Source organism: Coffea eugenioides, chromosome 5, assembly GCF_003713205.1.
Source record: "Coffea eugenioides isolate CCC68of chromosome 5, Ceug_1.0, whole genome shotgun sequence".
NCBI lineage: Eukaryota > Viridiplantae > Streptophyta > Magnoliopsida > Gentianales > Rubiaceae > Coffea > Coffea eugenioides.
In genome coordinates, this window is record NC_040039.1 from 4,261,039 (window position 1) to 4,278,895 (window position 17,857).

The window sequence follows — 17,857 nt, forward strand, 5'->3', positions numbered from 1 at the left end:
ACCATCGCGCTGCTGTCTCAACTCTGTTCTAGTATTTGATACCCCATTAAATCTACACGGAAATTCTTTGAATGCTCCGCCAATCACTCCCTTGTCTCTCTTTTTCATTCATTTATTATGGTAAAATCGAAAGGGCCACTCTGGCCACTGTCCTTTTCCCTTCCCTTCTTCTTGCCATGTTATCATTGGTGCACAAGTATTTGGTTGAAAACACCCAATCACGGGGTTGTGTTGTCAACTAATGAGTTCGCATAAAGGCTAAGAACTTATAAACCGAACTCTTTTTTGGTATAGTCTCATTCTCGAAAAAACAAAAAAGATCAGCAGCTTGGCTTGATGGGTTTAATGTGCCAGCCAAACTAGACTGTGTCGTTGGGGAGTTCTGCAGGGTATTAGTGCTTAAATAGTTGTAACAGACACTGATACAGTGAGTTATAAGTAGAAGAAGAAAAGTTAACGAAGGAAGATGAAGATCCTGTGTGATGTGTGTGAGAAAGCTCAGGCAGCTGTGATATGTTGTGCGGATGAGGCAGCCTTGTGTGCAAAATGTGATCTTGAGGTACATGCTGCAAACAAGTTGGCAAGCAAGCATCAGAGGCTCCATCTTCAATCCCTTTCCAACAAGCTTCCTCCCTGTGACATCTGCCGAGTATGATTTAAAACCCCAGCACCCTCTTTTCTTTTTGTTCTGGTTTGCTTAGCTCTGTTTTTGTAGTCAGATTAGTTACTTAGGAGCCTGCTTCTTGCATCTTGATGCACTTAATGGCTGCATACTAGATTCTATGTTAGTCAATTTGTACGTTTATCAATGTGGAAATTCTGAGTTTTGTGTTAACTGTGTAGTCAATTCAGAGTCTGCTGAGTCGGAATTTTGAGTTGTTGGTTGCCTTCATTTCTGTGGTTTTGGAGAATAGAGTAGGTTTTTGTCTGAATCCCAGTTAAGTCTTGCAATTAAAGCAAGTGTTGGTTTTGAATTTGAATTCATAGTTCTTGAAGGATATTTTCATTGTTCCCTCTTGAGTTGTGTTACCTTAATGGTTAGATTTTCAAGATGATGTTTCTTTTGAATGGCATTCAAGTAGCATTTTCTTGAGGCCCTTCACCTACTAATAAGGATCAGTCTTCCACCACTCCGGTTAGAGGCTGATAGATTTAGCAACTAGGATCGGAGTTGCTTAATGGAGGATCTTATACCCTGTTTTTGTTTTGAAAAGTAGTAGTACATGGCAACTTCGATTTATGCTGAACGTTGCTTTTAGTTCCTTCTCCTTGTAGCTTTGATTTCTTAAGGTGGAATCTGACTTCTTGGTGGAGAAGGAAGGAGCTTTTTTGAGGAAGGTTTCTTGTTTGTGATGTTGATTCCTTGACGGAATAGCAGTTGATTAATGTGATATTGGGATATGTCATTGTGTACACTAGAAGCAACTCTTTGGTTTACGCTTGGTTTAAAATATCGTGCTACTCGATAGATAGCTTATTTCAGGAAATTAAAACCATGATAAATGCTTTACCATCAATTACAATGTAAACATCTTTGTTTTTAGCGATCAAAGTGGATAATATGCACCAGTCAATAATCTAATATTTATGTGAAGCCATCCGTTAGACCATATTGTGTGAATTGGTTTAGACTGCATGCGTAGTTCATTGTCATTGTGCTAAAACTGACATCAATGGCAGCGCCGGTATATCTCTTCTCAAGTGTACAAACATAAAAGTGAGATTGACCGTGCATAAAAATGATATTTCGTGGCCTCATCTAGTAATTGGTGACTAGAGGGAAGAGGTGAGAGAAGCGTGCTTATGGTAGCATGTAATTACCCCAAAGGCCATTTCATGTACGGTTGATTTGATGGACTCGATGAGTTGCTTACTCTGTAGGTGAAGTCCTCCTAATCTGTACAAAACATGTCAGTACAGCCAAACTGTCATCATCCCTTGCTAGATTATGACATTTTGCCCAAGAAAATAAATGGAAGAAAGAGCAATGCAATCTATAGATAATGGTCTCCGCTGGATCATCTACTTTACCAAACTTCCTGAGATCTATATATCGCCATCTTCTTTATTGAGAAAGTTTTGAGACAATGCACAACTTAAACACGCTCCTGTTTCCTATGTCTTTGGAATCTTCTCCAGCTAAAAATATTATTACTGCAAAACATCAAGACCACTTTTATGGGTCTCTAACCTTTGTTGACAAACTGTTCTTGTTCCTCTCCCTCCCAATATGTTCCAGAATTAAACTCTGAGCTAAATATTTTTCCTTTTGCACCAGAGTTCCTAAGTTTCCTCTCCCTGACTAGGAAACACAGTAACTGAAAAAGTCAGCTGAACTATCTTGCATTTTTTAGATGATCTGCAGGAAACTCAGATAGCATCCTTTTTGTGTATAACAGTAATCATGATGAAGATTTTACATCTTCTGGTACCACTGGAGGTTTTTGATCAGGAAAAATTCTTAGGGAAAATGCTTAGGACGGGGAACACCAAATGCTGATCTTGTGGTCAAATCGTGAAACGTCTTTAAGTCATGTATAGTTCAAATAGAATAACAAGTCGGGATGCGTCATTCTCAATTTATATGTCATTACAAAGTAAGGAAAGAGAAAGCTTGCTCATGCAGAAGGTTGCGCTTGCTAGCGAAAGGAATGGACAAACCTCAAATTGAACCAAGCCTTGCTCATGAGCGTCCCGATCCTGCTCTATAATTGTTTTTAATATGCAATGTCAATAGCAAATGTGGTTAATGGTCAGTGGTGGATCATAGAGACTGCAAAAGAGCTCATTTTTTCGCTGATATTTGTGCTGGGATTTTTCATAGTATAGTCAGACTTGAAGTTGGAATGCAATTTAAATACTTAAGACAAATGTTGTTTTGTTTAATTTTCTGCAAATCTTTGAGGTAAACAAGATATCTGACATAGCCTCTTACGAGAAGAACATTTTGCTTTTATTATGCTTGATGAATATTGTTATATTCTCTTTGTTCACTTCCTTTACTAAATGCATGATCTTACTTTTACCTCCGCAAGACAAAATTTTGACTGGTTTTGCATGAATAGTACAAGGTCACACCCTTGTACATGAAAACAGAAGGAAAACAAGAAGAAAGACAACTCAAAAGCTTTACTTTTGTATGTCACCGTAATGCTGGGTATCTGTTGGTTTTGTTAACCTAACTATATGTATGCAGGAAAAGGCTGCTTTCATTTTCTGTGTTGAAGACAGAGCTCTCTTTTGCCAAGATTGTGATGAACCTATCCACTCCGCTAATACACTCGCTGCAAACCACCAAAGGTTTCTGGCCACTGGAATTCGGGTAGCCTTGAGCTCCAGCTGCAATAAAGAGGGTGCAAAAAGCCACATGGAGCCACAGCCACCCAAGCAACAGTTTTCTTCAAAGATGCCTACACAGCAATTGTCTAGTATGACATCATCCTCTTGGGCTGTGGATGACTTATTACAGTTTTCTGACTATGATTCCTCAGACAAGGTGAGAGAGCTGACCCATTTAAGTTACTGTATAGTTAGCTGGACACCTTGTAGTGAATTCCATCCATTAGTATGCTAGGATAGGTAGCCGTAGTTAATTAGATCAAACAGTATTTACAGTATAAAAGGAAAAAATAACAAACAGATACAAAGCGTTGATTTTCGTACAGAATGAATCTTAGATCGAAGTCTTCAAATTGGGTCTGCCCACATCCAAGTCCTATGGTCGTAAACTGAGAAAGGCTTCAGAGAATTACTGATTTTGAGAACTTATTTGATTTGAGCATGGACTAACAAAGAGCTGGTTCGAGAAATACTTTTAATAGCTGCGACATTTTTAATCTTCAACATCTTGCCCAAACATTTAAAAAATAAGGGGCACATACCATTAGGTCGTGGAGCCTTTTTGGCTGCTCAGGAAAATTGCTTCTCTAATATTGACTTCACATGGTTAGCTGCATATTTGTCATTTTTGGCACTTAATGGGGTATCGCTGCCAGACCTTGCAGTAATCAGTAGGACGACTTGAATATGTGAAAGTTTTTTCAAAATATCTACTCATTTCAGCAGCAATCGCCTCATTAAGTTTCACAGATATGCTTGATGTCTGATACTAAAACGGTTTGTCATCCTTGTGAGCCTTCTTCGACTGCTTTCTAAACTTTTTCAATTCCCCTATGAATTTTGTGTTCTATCCTCCAAGCTCAGTTATTGATCCTTAGTGTTAACTCATTTGCTCTATCTCAACAAGTCAGTTTTACAATCCTTAACCTCCCAGCAAAAATCCAACCATTTTGTTCCTCTGTGATTATAATGAGGATTGACTTGTTTTAACCTTCGTCTACTCTTGAATTCCCTGTGATGAAAATTCTAGTAAAGAAGCAAAAATGTTTCCTGATTACAAGGCTTTTGCTAAGATTGATCTGTTCTAATGAAGAGTTTCTTTGTTTTTAGTCATGATTGTTAGTGTGCTGAGATTGATAAAGCTATTTACATTCAAATGAAACCAATAATCCTAAACATTGAATAAGCAGGTTTGCTGATAAAGAATGATCCATGATATTAGCATGTCATCCCAAAAGCTTCAATTTGGGCACATTATTCTGTAAACACAGTATGAATCTTTTTGCAGGTTGATGTTGTTGAATGTAAAAGGTAACTCCTTGCACAGTTGGCATTTCATGTATTATGCTTTTGCAGGAGCTATGTAAATTCTAGAACCCTTAAACTAGCATGAGTTGAATCCCTGTCTAATCACTTGATAAACTTCAGAAAAACTGAACTTTCATATCAGAGACTTTCTGATGGAATCATATTAGCCGCTGGTAGACTAAGTACCCTCTGAGAATAAATTTCAACAGAAACTTTTACGTCAGAGACTTTCCAATGGGATTCCATTGGCCACTGCCAGACTAACTCTCATTAGTCAGTGTCTAATGCAAGTGCTGCCTTTGGTGTAAACTTTTACAGAAGGGGCAACTTGAATTTGGCGAGCTTGAATGGTTTTCAGATATTGGTCTGTTTGGTGAGAGAGCAGGGGAGGAAGCCTTATCAGCTGCAGAAGTGCCTCAACTGCCTGTACCACAGTCGAGCAATGCCGCTTCACATAAAACACCCAAACTCTACATGCCTTGTAAGAAGCCAAGAATTGAACTGGAAGATGACGAGGAAGAGTACTTCACCGTGCCTGATTTTGGTTGAGCTTCCATAGTTGGGAAATTGTAGTTCATGACTGCTTCTGGGCATGCAAAAACGAATTCTCTATAGAGATAGATATGTCTATGTAAATGTGTGGATGTTGGCTGCATTGTGATAGCTGAAAAATATTGCTAGCATAAAAAAGTCACTGTATTGTCAGAGTATAAAAAGTTAATCCTATCTTTATTTCTTTTTTCTTTCCATTTCCTTTCTTTTTGTTCTTCTGTTTCCTTTCTTTTAGAATGCAGCAAAAATTCCAATAATAGAGACTTCATGATTTTTTTGATGACCACATGAAGTAACAATTTGTGTTAATTAAAGGGGACAATCATGTATGCAAGATTAACAAGATAAATTACATTTCTTTTTGCTAAGTTTATAATTCATAGCCTATGGCAATGCTGGAAAGAAAATTAGCTAATCAACCACTTAAGAAAGAAATGCAGTTTTGATCCTCAATCTTTGGTTCATGTGCTAAATTAGTTCCTAATATTTTAATCAAATTAACTTTGGTCCTCAAAATTTTTTATTCTATGCAAATTCAGGGCAAATGACCAAAATTTAACAATCATGACAATCAAAATCAATTTGCAGTTAGGTAATTTTCGTATGAAAACACAAAAAGATGTGGTAAGACTAGAATTTGACTTTTCTCTAGTGAATTTTTTTCTCCATTTTTCTGTATGAAAACAAAACAAATGTGTAAGATTAGAACTTGACTCCTTTTCAGTGGATTTTTCCTCCATTTTCTGTAATGCATATCTGGATGTATGATACGCATGTTTTAACATGGATTAGGGTTAATAATTCAAGGAGCCAAATCCGTAATTAGGAGTCTAAGAATATTATTTGCTAAAACAAAATCCCAAAATAGATTTGCACATTAATTGTTCAAAAATATAGAAGTGCCTTAGTCATTCTAGCTATCACTTAAATAAGGGATAATTTCAAAAACCTCCCCTGAGGTTTCTGATAATTGCAAAGATTTCCCCTCAAGTTTATTAAATTATACGTACGTCCCTTGATTTTACTATTTATATAACAATATAGGCCCAAAAGGCTTTTTTTTTTTCTTAAAAATCCTAAACTACACTTTTTGTACAAAAATAAAACAAAAAATATTTTACCAATTGCCTTCTTCCATATTTCAATCAAACCCACTATACTAACAAACTAGCATAACAAATAAGTTTAATTCCAAATTCTAAACCCAAGCAATTCCATCATTATAGTCATAAAATTGATTCTCCCAAAGGATGCATTCAATTCTGAAGATTCATTCCATTCTTCAGAAAATATTTTCATTATATGGTTCCATGGAATGGTCAGACTTACAATCAACTGCCTTATATTTGCATAATCTTCAACATAGGATGCCATGATTTGGTTCTATATAAGTGGTTTAACTCTAACTACAAGAGCTACATTATGGCCTTGAAGAAAATTTTTAGGAGAGATTTAGACATGGATGAGATTAATCAAATTTAAGAGAAGGAAAGGCATCATTATGACTGTAGAGATTTTCAAGAAATTCATTTTCTCAAAAACCAAAATTTCATTTAGAACTAATCACACCCCAAATTTCCAACCCAATGCCCACACCTTCTCAAAACAAAATAATCTAGACTACCATTAAATTTCTAAATATGTTAATGTCTTAAATACAAAGAAGAAACTCCATTTCCATAGCGAAACCAGAACCCACAATTGTCAAGCATACAAAGAAATATAAATGTACTTATTAACATTTTAAAAAGTTTTTTGGATGGATGATAAACAAATTAGTAAATTTACCAATTTCAGTCCCTCTTCCTCTTTGGCCAATGATTGCATTATTTGTTCTATTATTATTGTGTGCCTCTTATCTCCTTTTAATTTAATCATGAAATTGGATTTTATTTCAATCATCAAATTTAATCCCTCAACTAAACTTATGATTTGACAATTCCAAAGTGAAGAAAGAAGGAATGAGAATATATAGTAGAGTTTGACGAATCACTTGTTGTGTGATTGGCTGCAATTATAGACAATAGTTGATAATAATTTGATAGTGAATTATAGAAGGAAGGGATTAATGGTTGAGAACGGAATAATAATAAGTAAAAGACAATCGTTTTTGGCAGTAACTTGTAAAGAGAATTACCGAAAAAGGTCAGGTTTCTTCTTCTCTTTTTTAATTTCATTTCATTATACTGTGAATTATTTATTAAGTGAAGGTCATTATAGTCATTTTATTTCAACAAGGGAGGTCAGTGTAACTTGTAAAATCTAAGGAGAGCCGAGTGAAATTGTCATAAATCTCAGGGGAGGTTTGTGAAATTATCCCCAGAATTCATCGTGTCCAAAAAAATAAAAAAGAAGATCTATGGGACAACCGCGAAGACCAACGCACCATACCTTTCAAATTCTTCCACGTGTACGTTTATCCACGTGTCCATCAACCATTCGCCACATTAGTCATCTCCCCTCGACTTTTCCACGTAAGTCTCCCCCGCGCTTTCACTGGGTTCTTCCTCTCTGCTATTTTTCCACCTCCACCACCACCAGAAGCCGCAGAGAAGCCGAACCCCAACACCTCTCTCCGACGTCCGATCGATCAAATTTGAGTTTGAATCACTTTTTCCTTCTGGCAATGCCGGCGAGGAAAGGGAACACGATGCTGTTATTCCGGCTAGGAATCGTCCTATCCTTGTTCTTATCATGTTTCCTGTCGCCTTCCCAATCGGCAGTATGCAGCATAGATCTAGGTTCCGAATCCCTAAAAGTTGCCGTCGTTAACCTCAAACCAGGTCAAGCTCCAATTTCGATCGCGATTAACGAGATGTCCAAACGGAAGACTCCTTCGCTCGTCGCATTTCACTCCGGCACCCGATTAATCGGCGAAGAAGCTTCCAATCTCCTCGCTCGATACCCTAACAAAGTCTACTCCCACCTCCGGGACCTCGTCGCCAAGCCGTACGGCGTAGCGAAGAAGCTTTTGGAGTCATCGTACTTAAATTACCGAATTGTCCCCGAAAGTTCCAGGGGCGTGGCGTTTATTGACACTGGTGAGGAGGAGGATGGGAAGTACACGGCGGAGGAGTTGGTGGCGATGTTGTTGAAGTACGCCGTGGGGTTGGCGGAAACGCATGTTAAGGGTAAAGTCAAGGACTGCGTGTTGACTGTGCCGCCTTACATGGGGGTGCCGGAGAGGAATGGGCTGCTGGCGGCGGCTGAGCTGGCTGGGATCAACGTGCTGGCTCTGGTGAATGAGCATTCCGGGGCGGCGTTGCAGTACGGGATTGATAAAGATTTTTCCAACGGATCGAGGCATGTGATTTTCTATGATATGGGTGCTAGCAGTACTTATGCTGCCCTGGTGTATTTTTCGGCATATAATGCTAAAGAGTTTGGGAAGACGGTGTCAATTAACCAATTTCAGGTACTGTCACCCTTTTCTTGGCAAAATTTTCGATCTTTTCTCTCTAACGTAGGAAAGATTCTGCCTTAAAAAAGAAATGTTGCATCCTTTCTCTATAACTTAGGAAAGATTCTGCCTTGAAAAGAAAATGTAGGAAAGATTCTGATGGTAGTAATGCTTTTGTTATTCCGTTAACCAATTTCAAATACTGTCACCCCTTTCGTAGCAAAATTTTCGATCTTTTCTCTTTAATGTAGGAAAGATTCTGCCCTAAAAAATTCTGCCCTAAAAAATTGTAGGAAAGATTCTGATGGTGGTAATGCATCCAGTTTGAGAAGCTTGACTTAGTAGTGGCGCAAGTCTTTCTGTTTGGCATGCCTGAAAATTGAAATAAGAGGGCATTATGTGGATATGGGATACTCAGGGAGGGTTGTTTTTATAAATTTATTTGAGAGGAGAAGAAGGGGAGACTGAGTGAGCCCAACTCATGATTGACCTCCATGTGAAAACACCTATAGTGGATTTAGTTTGCTGATATGTACTTGAATTAAGGAGGAGAAGGTGGGCTTTGTGCTGTTGTTTGCTGCTATGGTCTGGGTCTAGGTTTTTCAAGCTGACAATGCTTGAGACTTTTTGGAGAAAGATGAAGACTTTACTACCTTGAAAGGGGCTTGTCATTGTGGAACTTAAAAGAATAGTAAAGATCAGGTCTTGGGACAAAATTACTTAATTATTAAAATTATTAGAATGTTGGATTGAGGAAATGAAACGGAAAATCTTGGTGATTTTAAAAATTTTTCTTTGAGTCATGTGAAAGTTGACAAGAACTGTGATCCTGGATCTTGTTTCCCATAAGAGTTGTTTGCTTATTCATTAGCTTTATATTGTTGCAGGTGAACGATGTTAGATGGGATGCGGAACTTGGAGGTCAAAGTATGGAATTAAGATTGGTGGAGTACTTTGCAGATGAGTTCAATAAACAGCTTGGAACTGGGTTCGATATCAGGACAGCTCCTAAGGCAATGGCTAAATTGAAAAAGCAGGTTAAGCGCACCAAAGAAATTCTTAGTGCGAATACGGTGGCCCCAATATCAGTTGAATCTCTCTATGATGATCGTGATTTTAGGTAAATTCAACTTCAATTTCATGCAAAATTGGTGGCATTTTATCTTCCCCTTGCTGTTGGGATTTCTTTTATCCAAATCATAATTTTTTGACTTTCCACAAAACAATAAATCACCTAAAAACTATGTCTGGAAATTAATATCTGATCTTATCACAAGCAGAGGAGTGCCACTTGAATCTTTTTAACAGCTGAGTAGTGGATGCTGGGAAATTTGATTGTACTATAAAATTGTATAGTTCAAACTAAATTATGGGTACAAACGGTGATATATGCTGGATTTGATCAATATTCTAAGTCAGATTTCAAATAAGGCAGGGATAAGAGTCTGCAGTCTGACTTGCATATATATGAACAGCTATTTGTCCCTTTCCGTAAAGTTTTAAGCAACTTGTTGAAATTCTTTCCAGTTTCCAAATTAGGGCCTTTTAGTTCCATCGTTGGTTGTAGGAACATGTTAAACTTACCAGAAATTTGACTTTTTCTCCAGGAGCTCAATAAGTCGTGAGAAATTTGAAGAGCTTTGTGCTGATATTTGGGAGAAAGCTCTTACCCCATTGAAAGAAGTTCTTGAGCATTCTGGTTTAAAAACTGAAGAGATACATGGGGTGGAGTTGATTGGAGGTGCTACTCGGGTGCCAAAATTGCAGGTAATTACCATTTTGCCACCTTTGCAGTGGAAATAATAGATCAATAACAATTTTTAGCACTAGATATGTACAAACTCTCAAAACTATCTCTTTTTGGATTTTGCAAATGGGAATTTATTTGCTTTTGAGTGCTGATGTACCTTCATCCAACAGGTGGCATTATTAAAATGTAAGATAACTTTATTTCTTTGATTGATGACTTGCCTGGCTGCATATTAGATATGTAAACAAAATGTGGGAAAAAGACTAGAAGAAGAAATGCAGGAGTGTTTTTTGCTATTAGTCCTTGAGAATTTGAAAAGAGAAAATAAAAGGTTAGAGCAACAAAATAACAACATTGAATTTGTAATTTAAGCCTTATATTTGCTTTCAGGTCTTTGCAAGCTGTTAGAGAAGTTGATTAATGGAAGTCATTTGAGATTTAGCTCTATTTATAATATTGTATACCTGGAAGAGAAAAATGTGACTTAGGGCACTCCTTTTGCTTAAGGACTGCGCTAATTACTTGTTTCTAGAATTACGTTGTAGTAAGTTTTTAGTGTATATTTGGCTTCATAATCAACTGTTTTCCCCTGTTCCAGGCTAAGCTCCAGGAATACCTGGGTAGGAAAGAACTGCACAAACATTTGGATGCTGATGAAGCTATTGTTCTTGGTGCCTCACTACATGCTGCAAATTTGAGTGATGGAATCAAATTGAATCGTAAGCTAGGGATGATTGATGGATCTTCATATGGATTTGTTCTTGATTTAGATGGCCCTGATCTTTTGAGTGATGAAAGCACTAGACAGTTAATTGTGCCCCGCATGAAGAAGCTTCCTAGTAAAGTAAGTCTCTGGACAATTTGGAGTTATCAGTTACAGCTTGTTATAGGTGGCATAGATTTTTATACAATTCTTTAGATTTCAACCTGATTTCTGTGCCATTGCACTGCAGATGTTCAGGTCTATTATCCACAACAAAGATTTTGATGCTTCACTTGCATATGAGAGTGAAGGTTTGGTGCCTCCTGGTGCTGCTTCTCTCATGTTTGCTCAGTATGCTGTGTCAGGTCTTACTGATGCCAGTGAAAAGTAAGCACTTGCTATTTATGTTGATTTATAATGTGATCTTGTTTGAAAGTTGATTTTTTATTTTTCACTGAGCTTTTTTCCTATGACCACTCACTTTATAGGTACGCATCACGGAATCTTTCCTCCCCAATTAAGGCAAATCTACATTTCTATCTTAGTAGAAGTGGAACATTTAGCTTGGAGCGAGCAGATGCTGTTGTTGAAATAACTGAATGGGTGGAAGTTCCTAGAAAGAATCTTACAGTGGAAAACACAACGTCAGCTATTGGTAACATATCTGTTGAAGCTGATTCTAAGAATGCTTCAGAAGAAAGCAATGACAAATTGCAGGGGGATGATGGAATCACTGGCACATCCAATGCAACCATATCGGACAATAATACAACAGATCTTGGTACAGAAAAGAAACTAAAGAAGAGGACCTTCCGAGTTCCGCTAAAGGTGTTCATTTTTTATCCTCTGGGATTCTCCTGCACTCCTTCCCCCCCCCCCAACCCTTCTGAAATTTTAGACGTTGTGATATTATCTATTGTTTCAATTGCGAGCTTTTACTCTTTGATCATTGCAGATAGTTGAGAAAACAACAGGGCCAGCATTGTCTCTTTCGAAAGAGTCATTTGCGGATGCTCAACATAAACTGGAAATACTGGACAAAAAGGATGAAGAAAGGAAAAGAACTGCAGAGTTGAAAAACAATTTGGAAGGCTACATATATAACACCAAGGAAAAGGTTTTACATCATATTCTTTTCTTGTTTCACACCTTAATGGATCTGTTCTGAAATTATGAATGTCCTGCTGAAATCTCAACTTTTCTTTGATATCTGTTTTGAATTTTATTGTCTACGGGGTGTTTGATATTCCCAGTACCTCTGAATACATTAAGAGTATGTACAAATACTGCCAAATGATAACATTTTACCTTGTATCAACTGCCTTGTCCTTTGCAGTATATTATGTAGCTTCCGTGGAGGTTGAAATTTGTTGGTCATATAACGAAATTAAGAACTTTGAATGCATTTGACCTGAAAATTAAAGGTATCTGCATATGCATAAACTCCCATCTTGGTCTTGTTCTATAGGTAGTTTGCAAAAGCATGTGGCATTCATAATCCAGAAGTATTCAAGTATTATCTTTTGCAGTTGAATCAAGCAAAACAGCTTCAGTTCTGTTTAAATAACAAGGATACAGAAGGGTTGTCAAACTTTCTTTTGCCACATATGTTTTGTTTTCTTGAAATATTCTTTCCAACCGTTTCCTATATGAAACATTCCTTGGTTGTGCCTTAGAAGGTTTTTGGTAGATATGTGGGGAAGTTAAATCTAATTTACTTTGTTTCAAAAGCTTCATTTAAACAAACATGTGGAGATGATCATTTTTCCCCATTTCCTATCATTTCAATTATTAAGATGCCTTTAACTTTCCTTCACTTGGAGAATCCTTAAGCTCTGTTGTTTTCAATTTTATTTATATTTTAATGTATTTGTGTCTATCTAATTTATTGTCTTTATTTTATTTTCATTTTCTTTCTTGCAATGCTTGTAGACTGGCTACGGTTTGCCGCTCTTTCTTCGCCTGTGCTGCAGTATACTGATTTTTCAATTTTTGGTGTAGATCTGATTGCTTACTTGCATTTGCTTGTTTCTGTGACATCCTATTGCAGCTTGAATCCGAGGAATTTGAAAAAATTTCTTCTAGCCAAGAACGCCAATCCTTTTCTGAAAAACTTGAAGAGGTGTGGTTTTTTAATATTACCCTTTGTTGTTTTGCTAATTTAATGGCTTATTATCTCTGTTATTCTGTTGCTCATATATCTCACTTAGTGCACTGAAATTATTTTGGACTATTTCTTAAGGTGCAAGAATGGTTGTATACTGATGGTGAAGATGCTAAGGCCGCTGAATTCCAAGAACGTTTGGATATGCTTAAAGCTATTGGAGGACCTATATTCTTTAGGTATGTCTTTAGATTTTTTTATCAATTTTGTAAGTACTTGCTGAAACCTTGTCTGATATGCAGCATTAATTGTTGTTAGATATGATGAGCTCACTGCACGACCTGCTGCATTGGAATATGCTCGAAAGTACCTCACTGAGCTGCAACAGGTAAATTTGATATGTTCTAAAATTTAATGTTTCCCTTTTCTTACTATTAAACTCTTTTAAGCCTGAAAAGACTGGACATTTAAAGAATATGATCTTCATGCTAAGTTTACTTTCCAAGCAGTAATAGGAAGGATAGGTAATTGCCTTTACCAACTATAGAAAGGATAGGTAATTGCCTTTCCAAGCAGTAATACCTGTATTATATTGATTAATTTTCTGTATAGTCAGAGACCAACTATGGTTTTCTTGTTGTCTTGCAATGAATTGATAATGATTGCTATTGAGCTGCTAAATTGTGATGAAGGTCCTAGCCTTTATTTGTTTTCCCAGAGTATAAATCTGTCTGGTCTGGTCCTGCGAATTTAATCTTCCAAGTGCATTAACAGTATTTTATTTTCCCCTGACCATCTTCAGATTATCCTCAAATGGGAAACAGAAAAAACGTGGCTTCCAAGAGAAAGAATAGATGAGGTCTGCTGATAAAAATTTCGTCTGGTTCAGTCTTCATATTTAGATTGGAACTTTTCTTGAGAAATCTTTTCTTTTTTTTTTTCTGGCTGACTAAAAGAACTCAAACCTATAGGTTCGGAGCATGGCTGAGAAGGTGAAAAATTGGTTCAATGACAAGGAGGCTGAGCAGAAGAAGTAAGTTTTTGTTTTCAGCTTTCATTTGAATTAGTTATTTGCTTTGCTGTTCAATAGACTCCCAGACTGATTGCTGTTCCTTGCCTTTAATGTAACCCACCTATGTCCTTTTGTTTTTTCTTTTTCCCTCAAATATATTAGCCAACTTAGGGCTCCAAAATTCTAGAGGCAACATGCAAGTTGTGTTCTGGAGGTGGCACCTGGTGCACATGGTGTAGTATTTAATTACTGTTAAATTTCCTTTTTGGACGAAGGACACGTTCAAGCTGAAGTGATCTTCATCTTAGGCTTCTATAGTTTTGTTGTTTGCCTTTCCTAACTATAGAATGGCTTCTCCCTCTACGTATGATGTGGGAAGGGAGTCAGTATGAACTTTCCTTTAACTTGTGTTTATTCACCTTACTGATTGGTTTGCTTAAGCAAATATGTTGTGCTTGTGCTTGTGAATTTTTTGGTTTGTTCAGCTGGGGAATATTTGTTTTATTGCTCTTGTTGCTTTCACCCATTCTATGCACAATACTCTTTTGTCAACAGGACATCTTTATTTAGCAAGCCAATATTCACATCTGAAGAAGTATATGGGAAAATATTTGATCTTCAAGACAAGGTATTCATGGGTTCTCTTTTTTTTGGCTTCCTCCTGTAATACTTGTATTTGTTACTTTCTTACTTTTTCTGCCTTGATTGACGAAGAAAAATGAAGCTGATATGATCAAGATGTTAATAATCTTTCATTCTTGTATTGAAATGTAGGTTACTAGTGTCAATAGAATTCCCAAGCCAAAGCCAAAAGTTGAGAAGCCAGTGAAAAATGAGACAGAGAGCACGGGCGAAAATTCAAATTCAACAAATTCATCTTCTGAGGAGACCTCACAAAATGGCCAAACTGCAGGAGCTTCAGAGAATTCAACTGATGAAACGGAAGCTACTGGATCTGAGGCTCGCGATGAATTGTAATTATAGTGTAACAAAATATGGAGTTTGAACATGAGCAGGCTGCCGGAACAGGACATCGTGGATAGGCCGGATAGAATAGCACAGGCTGTAGTAGCGGTTTTACTATACAGTAATATAGAGAGCTAAGCCCATTTTTGTGATGGTTTTCTTTTTGTGCCATCCTCAGGGAGGTGTTTCTCCCATTATGATAGGTTCAGAAGTACTTGCTCATTATTTCCCTTTGTGTTTTTTTGTCAATTAGTTGTAATACTTAACCCACGTAAAGAGCTGTGTGGGCTGCCTTCCGAGCCATTGGCTGCAAAAGGAATTTTGTTTGCTCTAATTTTTCATTTACTGATTCTTCGCTACTGATATTCATTTGGAGGTGCACGTTAACATGGTCTGGGCTATTGTTTGTAATCCTCTTCATCTATTCTGAAGTAATAATGCTCTGTATTCCACACCTCATCACCTGAAAAATTGCAAATTCCGATCCTTTTTATCAAGCCCTTATTATCCTGCTGTACATCTTAGATAATCTTTTTGTGTTTCCTTATTTCATTACCCCCACTTGAAGCGGTCAAGACGTTTGTTTTTGTTGTTGATAGAGGAGCATCATTGTACTTTTCATTTGGTACACATGGGAACCAGAGGAAGGTGGTTTAGCTGTGAAGAACATTATGCAACAGAACTGCTGGTGTATGATCATCCTAGCTGTGCTCTTTTCTCAAGGACTACCCGGCCGAGGTTATTTCCCATGAGCTGGTGATTACTTGGAAGGTTCACATGCTCGAGGAAACAATCATAGATCGAAAGTGGCTGGATGAACTAAAAAAGATCTGTTGAAGTGTGATATCCGATAAAAATCAAGAAGAACACACTAAACCGTTTCTTGATTTTTTTTTTTTGGGTTGGGCGGGGAGGCAGTGTTGCATTTGAGCAATTAATACAGCTTTGGTGTTGCTGCTGCATTGTTGGAAAGCACAGACGTTTTCTTTGCACTGCAATTCAATTCTACCCGTGATCTAGGATCCCTGACGAAGTGAATATAGGTTGTTCTTGATCTAGATTGCTGGCTCTGGGAACTGTTTATTGTGGTTGATCTGGTATAGAGTTGGTGTCGAGTTTCTTTCTTTGTTTAAAAAGGAACTATGTCATGTGTATATTGGAACTCTCTGTCTCTGCTTGAAATGGTTCTTATTCTGTTTTTCATGTTGAATCTGATTGTTTAGTCATCTCGAACAGCTTAGCAACGATCCACCATCCGAACACTAAAGGAGAGGACTGGTGCAGGGAACTGCTTGTATTGTTTGTTTAACTATTAGTCATCTTGTGTTCGCAAATATTCTGCAGTGGTATTTGTGTAATGAAATTCATCTTAAGGGAGCATGAAGTGTTAATTCCCTTGCCTTCTCTGTACGAGAAAGAGTTTTAAGCATTTTTTTTTTTTTTTGTCGCTGGGTATCGGTCACTCCGGACTGATAATACCGTCTGTGCCACTATTCCCATCGCCCGGGGAGAGCGGGCCCCACCGATCCCCGAGAGTATCACCCCGGACACTCAGCCTTGGGGTCGAACCCCAGACCTGTCTCACCTAATGAGGCTACACAAGCCAGCTGAGCTGCCCGTGGGGGGCAGTTTTAAGCATATTATTGTTACACTGAAAATTTTAAAATACTGTATATACTGAATAGTAATTATTCTTATTTCTCATCGTACCCATTTAATTTTTTACCAGTACCCCTTTTTGGTACTGAAATACAATTGTACTATAGTAATATGGGATCACTACACTTTTTTGGAACTCTTAACTCTTAAGTACTGGCGAAAGCATAGTTATTAAATCCGGCTCGACCCGACAGTCGAATCGGTCAAACCGATGAACCGGCCATTGGTTCGGGCCAGGTTTTAAATCGGATCGTTTGGGCAAGAGGACCATTGACTAGTCAACGATCTGACGATCCGACCGGATTAAACCGGAAATCCGGCCGGTTTTGTCCATGAACCGGATTTTGTGGAAAATTTTTATTGCCTTTGTTGGAGTTCAAACCTTGGACTCTGCCCAACACTACAACATACATACCACCAGGCTACTTCAAAAAATGTTAATAGAATAGCTTTATTATAATATATACATGTTTTTTTAATTCTATCTTTTTTTTTTCTCTAAAACAAATTTATTTGGAATCTTTTAATAAAAATTTATTACCCTCCAAACTCTATCAGTTATCAAATGGATTTCAAAAATAACATATTATATAATTCATTTTAAAGACAAATATTATTTTTAATAATTTTTTACACTTAAAATTCATAAATAAGCTAGATAATTACACTAAATATAGATAAAATTTTACACTTGAAGTTTGGTGTATTACTAAAAACCTTTATATTTGATTGATTCTTATATGAATTAATTATTTTATAGCAAATTAAATTAAATGAGCTTTTGCTATGGCATTATTTATTACAATTTATATCATATATCTTATATAAAAAATTATGAAATATAATATTTAAATATATTTAGTGACCCACCGGTTCAATCACTTACCCACCGATTGACCAGTAACCCGTTGACCCATCTCCTTCGCCGGGTTCCTTCCCGGGTTGGGTTTAATAACTATGGAGAAAAGTAATATTGCTACTTCTTTTTTTTTTAATTAATTCTTTGTTTTTTTAGTCATCCTACAACATGAATAACCATTTTGGGGAAAAAAATTGTGGGTAAA

At 37.1% G+C, this 17,857-nt stretch overlaps 2 protein-coding genes across 2 annotated transcripts; both read left to right on the plus strand.

Moving 5' to 3' along the window:
* The first annotated feature begins 111 nt into the window (after window positions 1–111).
* On the plus strand, window positions 112–5,396 carry LOC113769892 (B-box zinc finger protein 24-like). Its single transcript, XM_027314208.1, has 3 exons — window positions 112–649; window positions 3,197–3,496; window positions 4,966–5,396. Exons 1-3 carry the CDS (start codon window positions 467–469, stop codon window positions 5,194–5,196), a joined length of 714 nt encoding a protein of 237 aa, XP_027170009.1. The 5' UTR covers window positions 112–466; the 3' UTR covers window positions 5,197–5,396.
* A 2,309-nt stretch (window positions 5,397–7,705) lies between these two features.
* On the plus strand, window positions 7,706–15,521 carry LOC113770277 (heat shock 70 kDa protein 17). The gene is made up of 14 exons (XM_027314696.1): window positions 7,706–8,614; window positions 9,487–9,719; window positions 10,207–10,366; window positions 10,948–11,193; window positions 11,303–11,439; window positions 11,541–11,880; window positions 12,008–12,169; window positions 13,103–13,174; window positions 13,295–13,395; window positions 13,475–13,544; window positions 13,959–14,015; window positions 14,128–14,189; window positions 14,724–14,796; window positions 14,943–15,521. Exons 1-14 carry the CDS (start codon window positions 7,826–7,828, stop codon window positions 15,144–15,146), a joined length of 2,706 nt encoding a protein of 901 aa, XP_027170497.1. The 5' UTR covers window positions 7,706–7,825; the 3' UTR covers window positions 15,147–15,521.
* The last annotated feature ends 2,336 nt before the right edge of the window (window positions 15,522–17,857 follow it).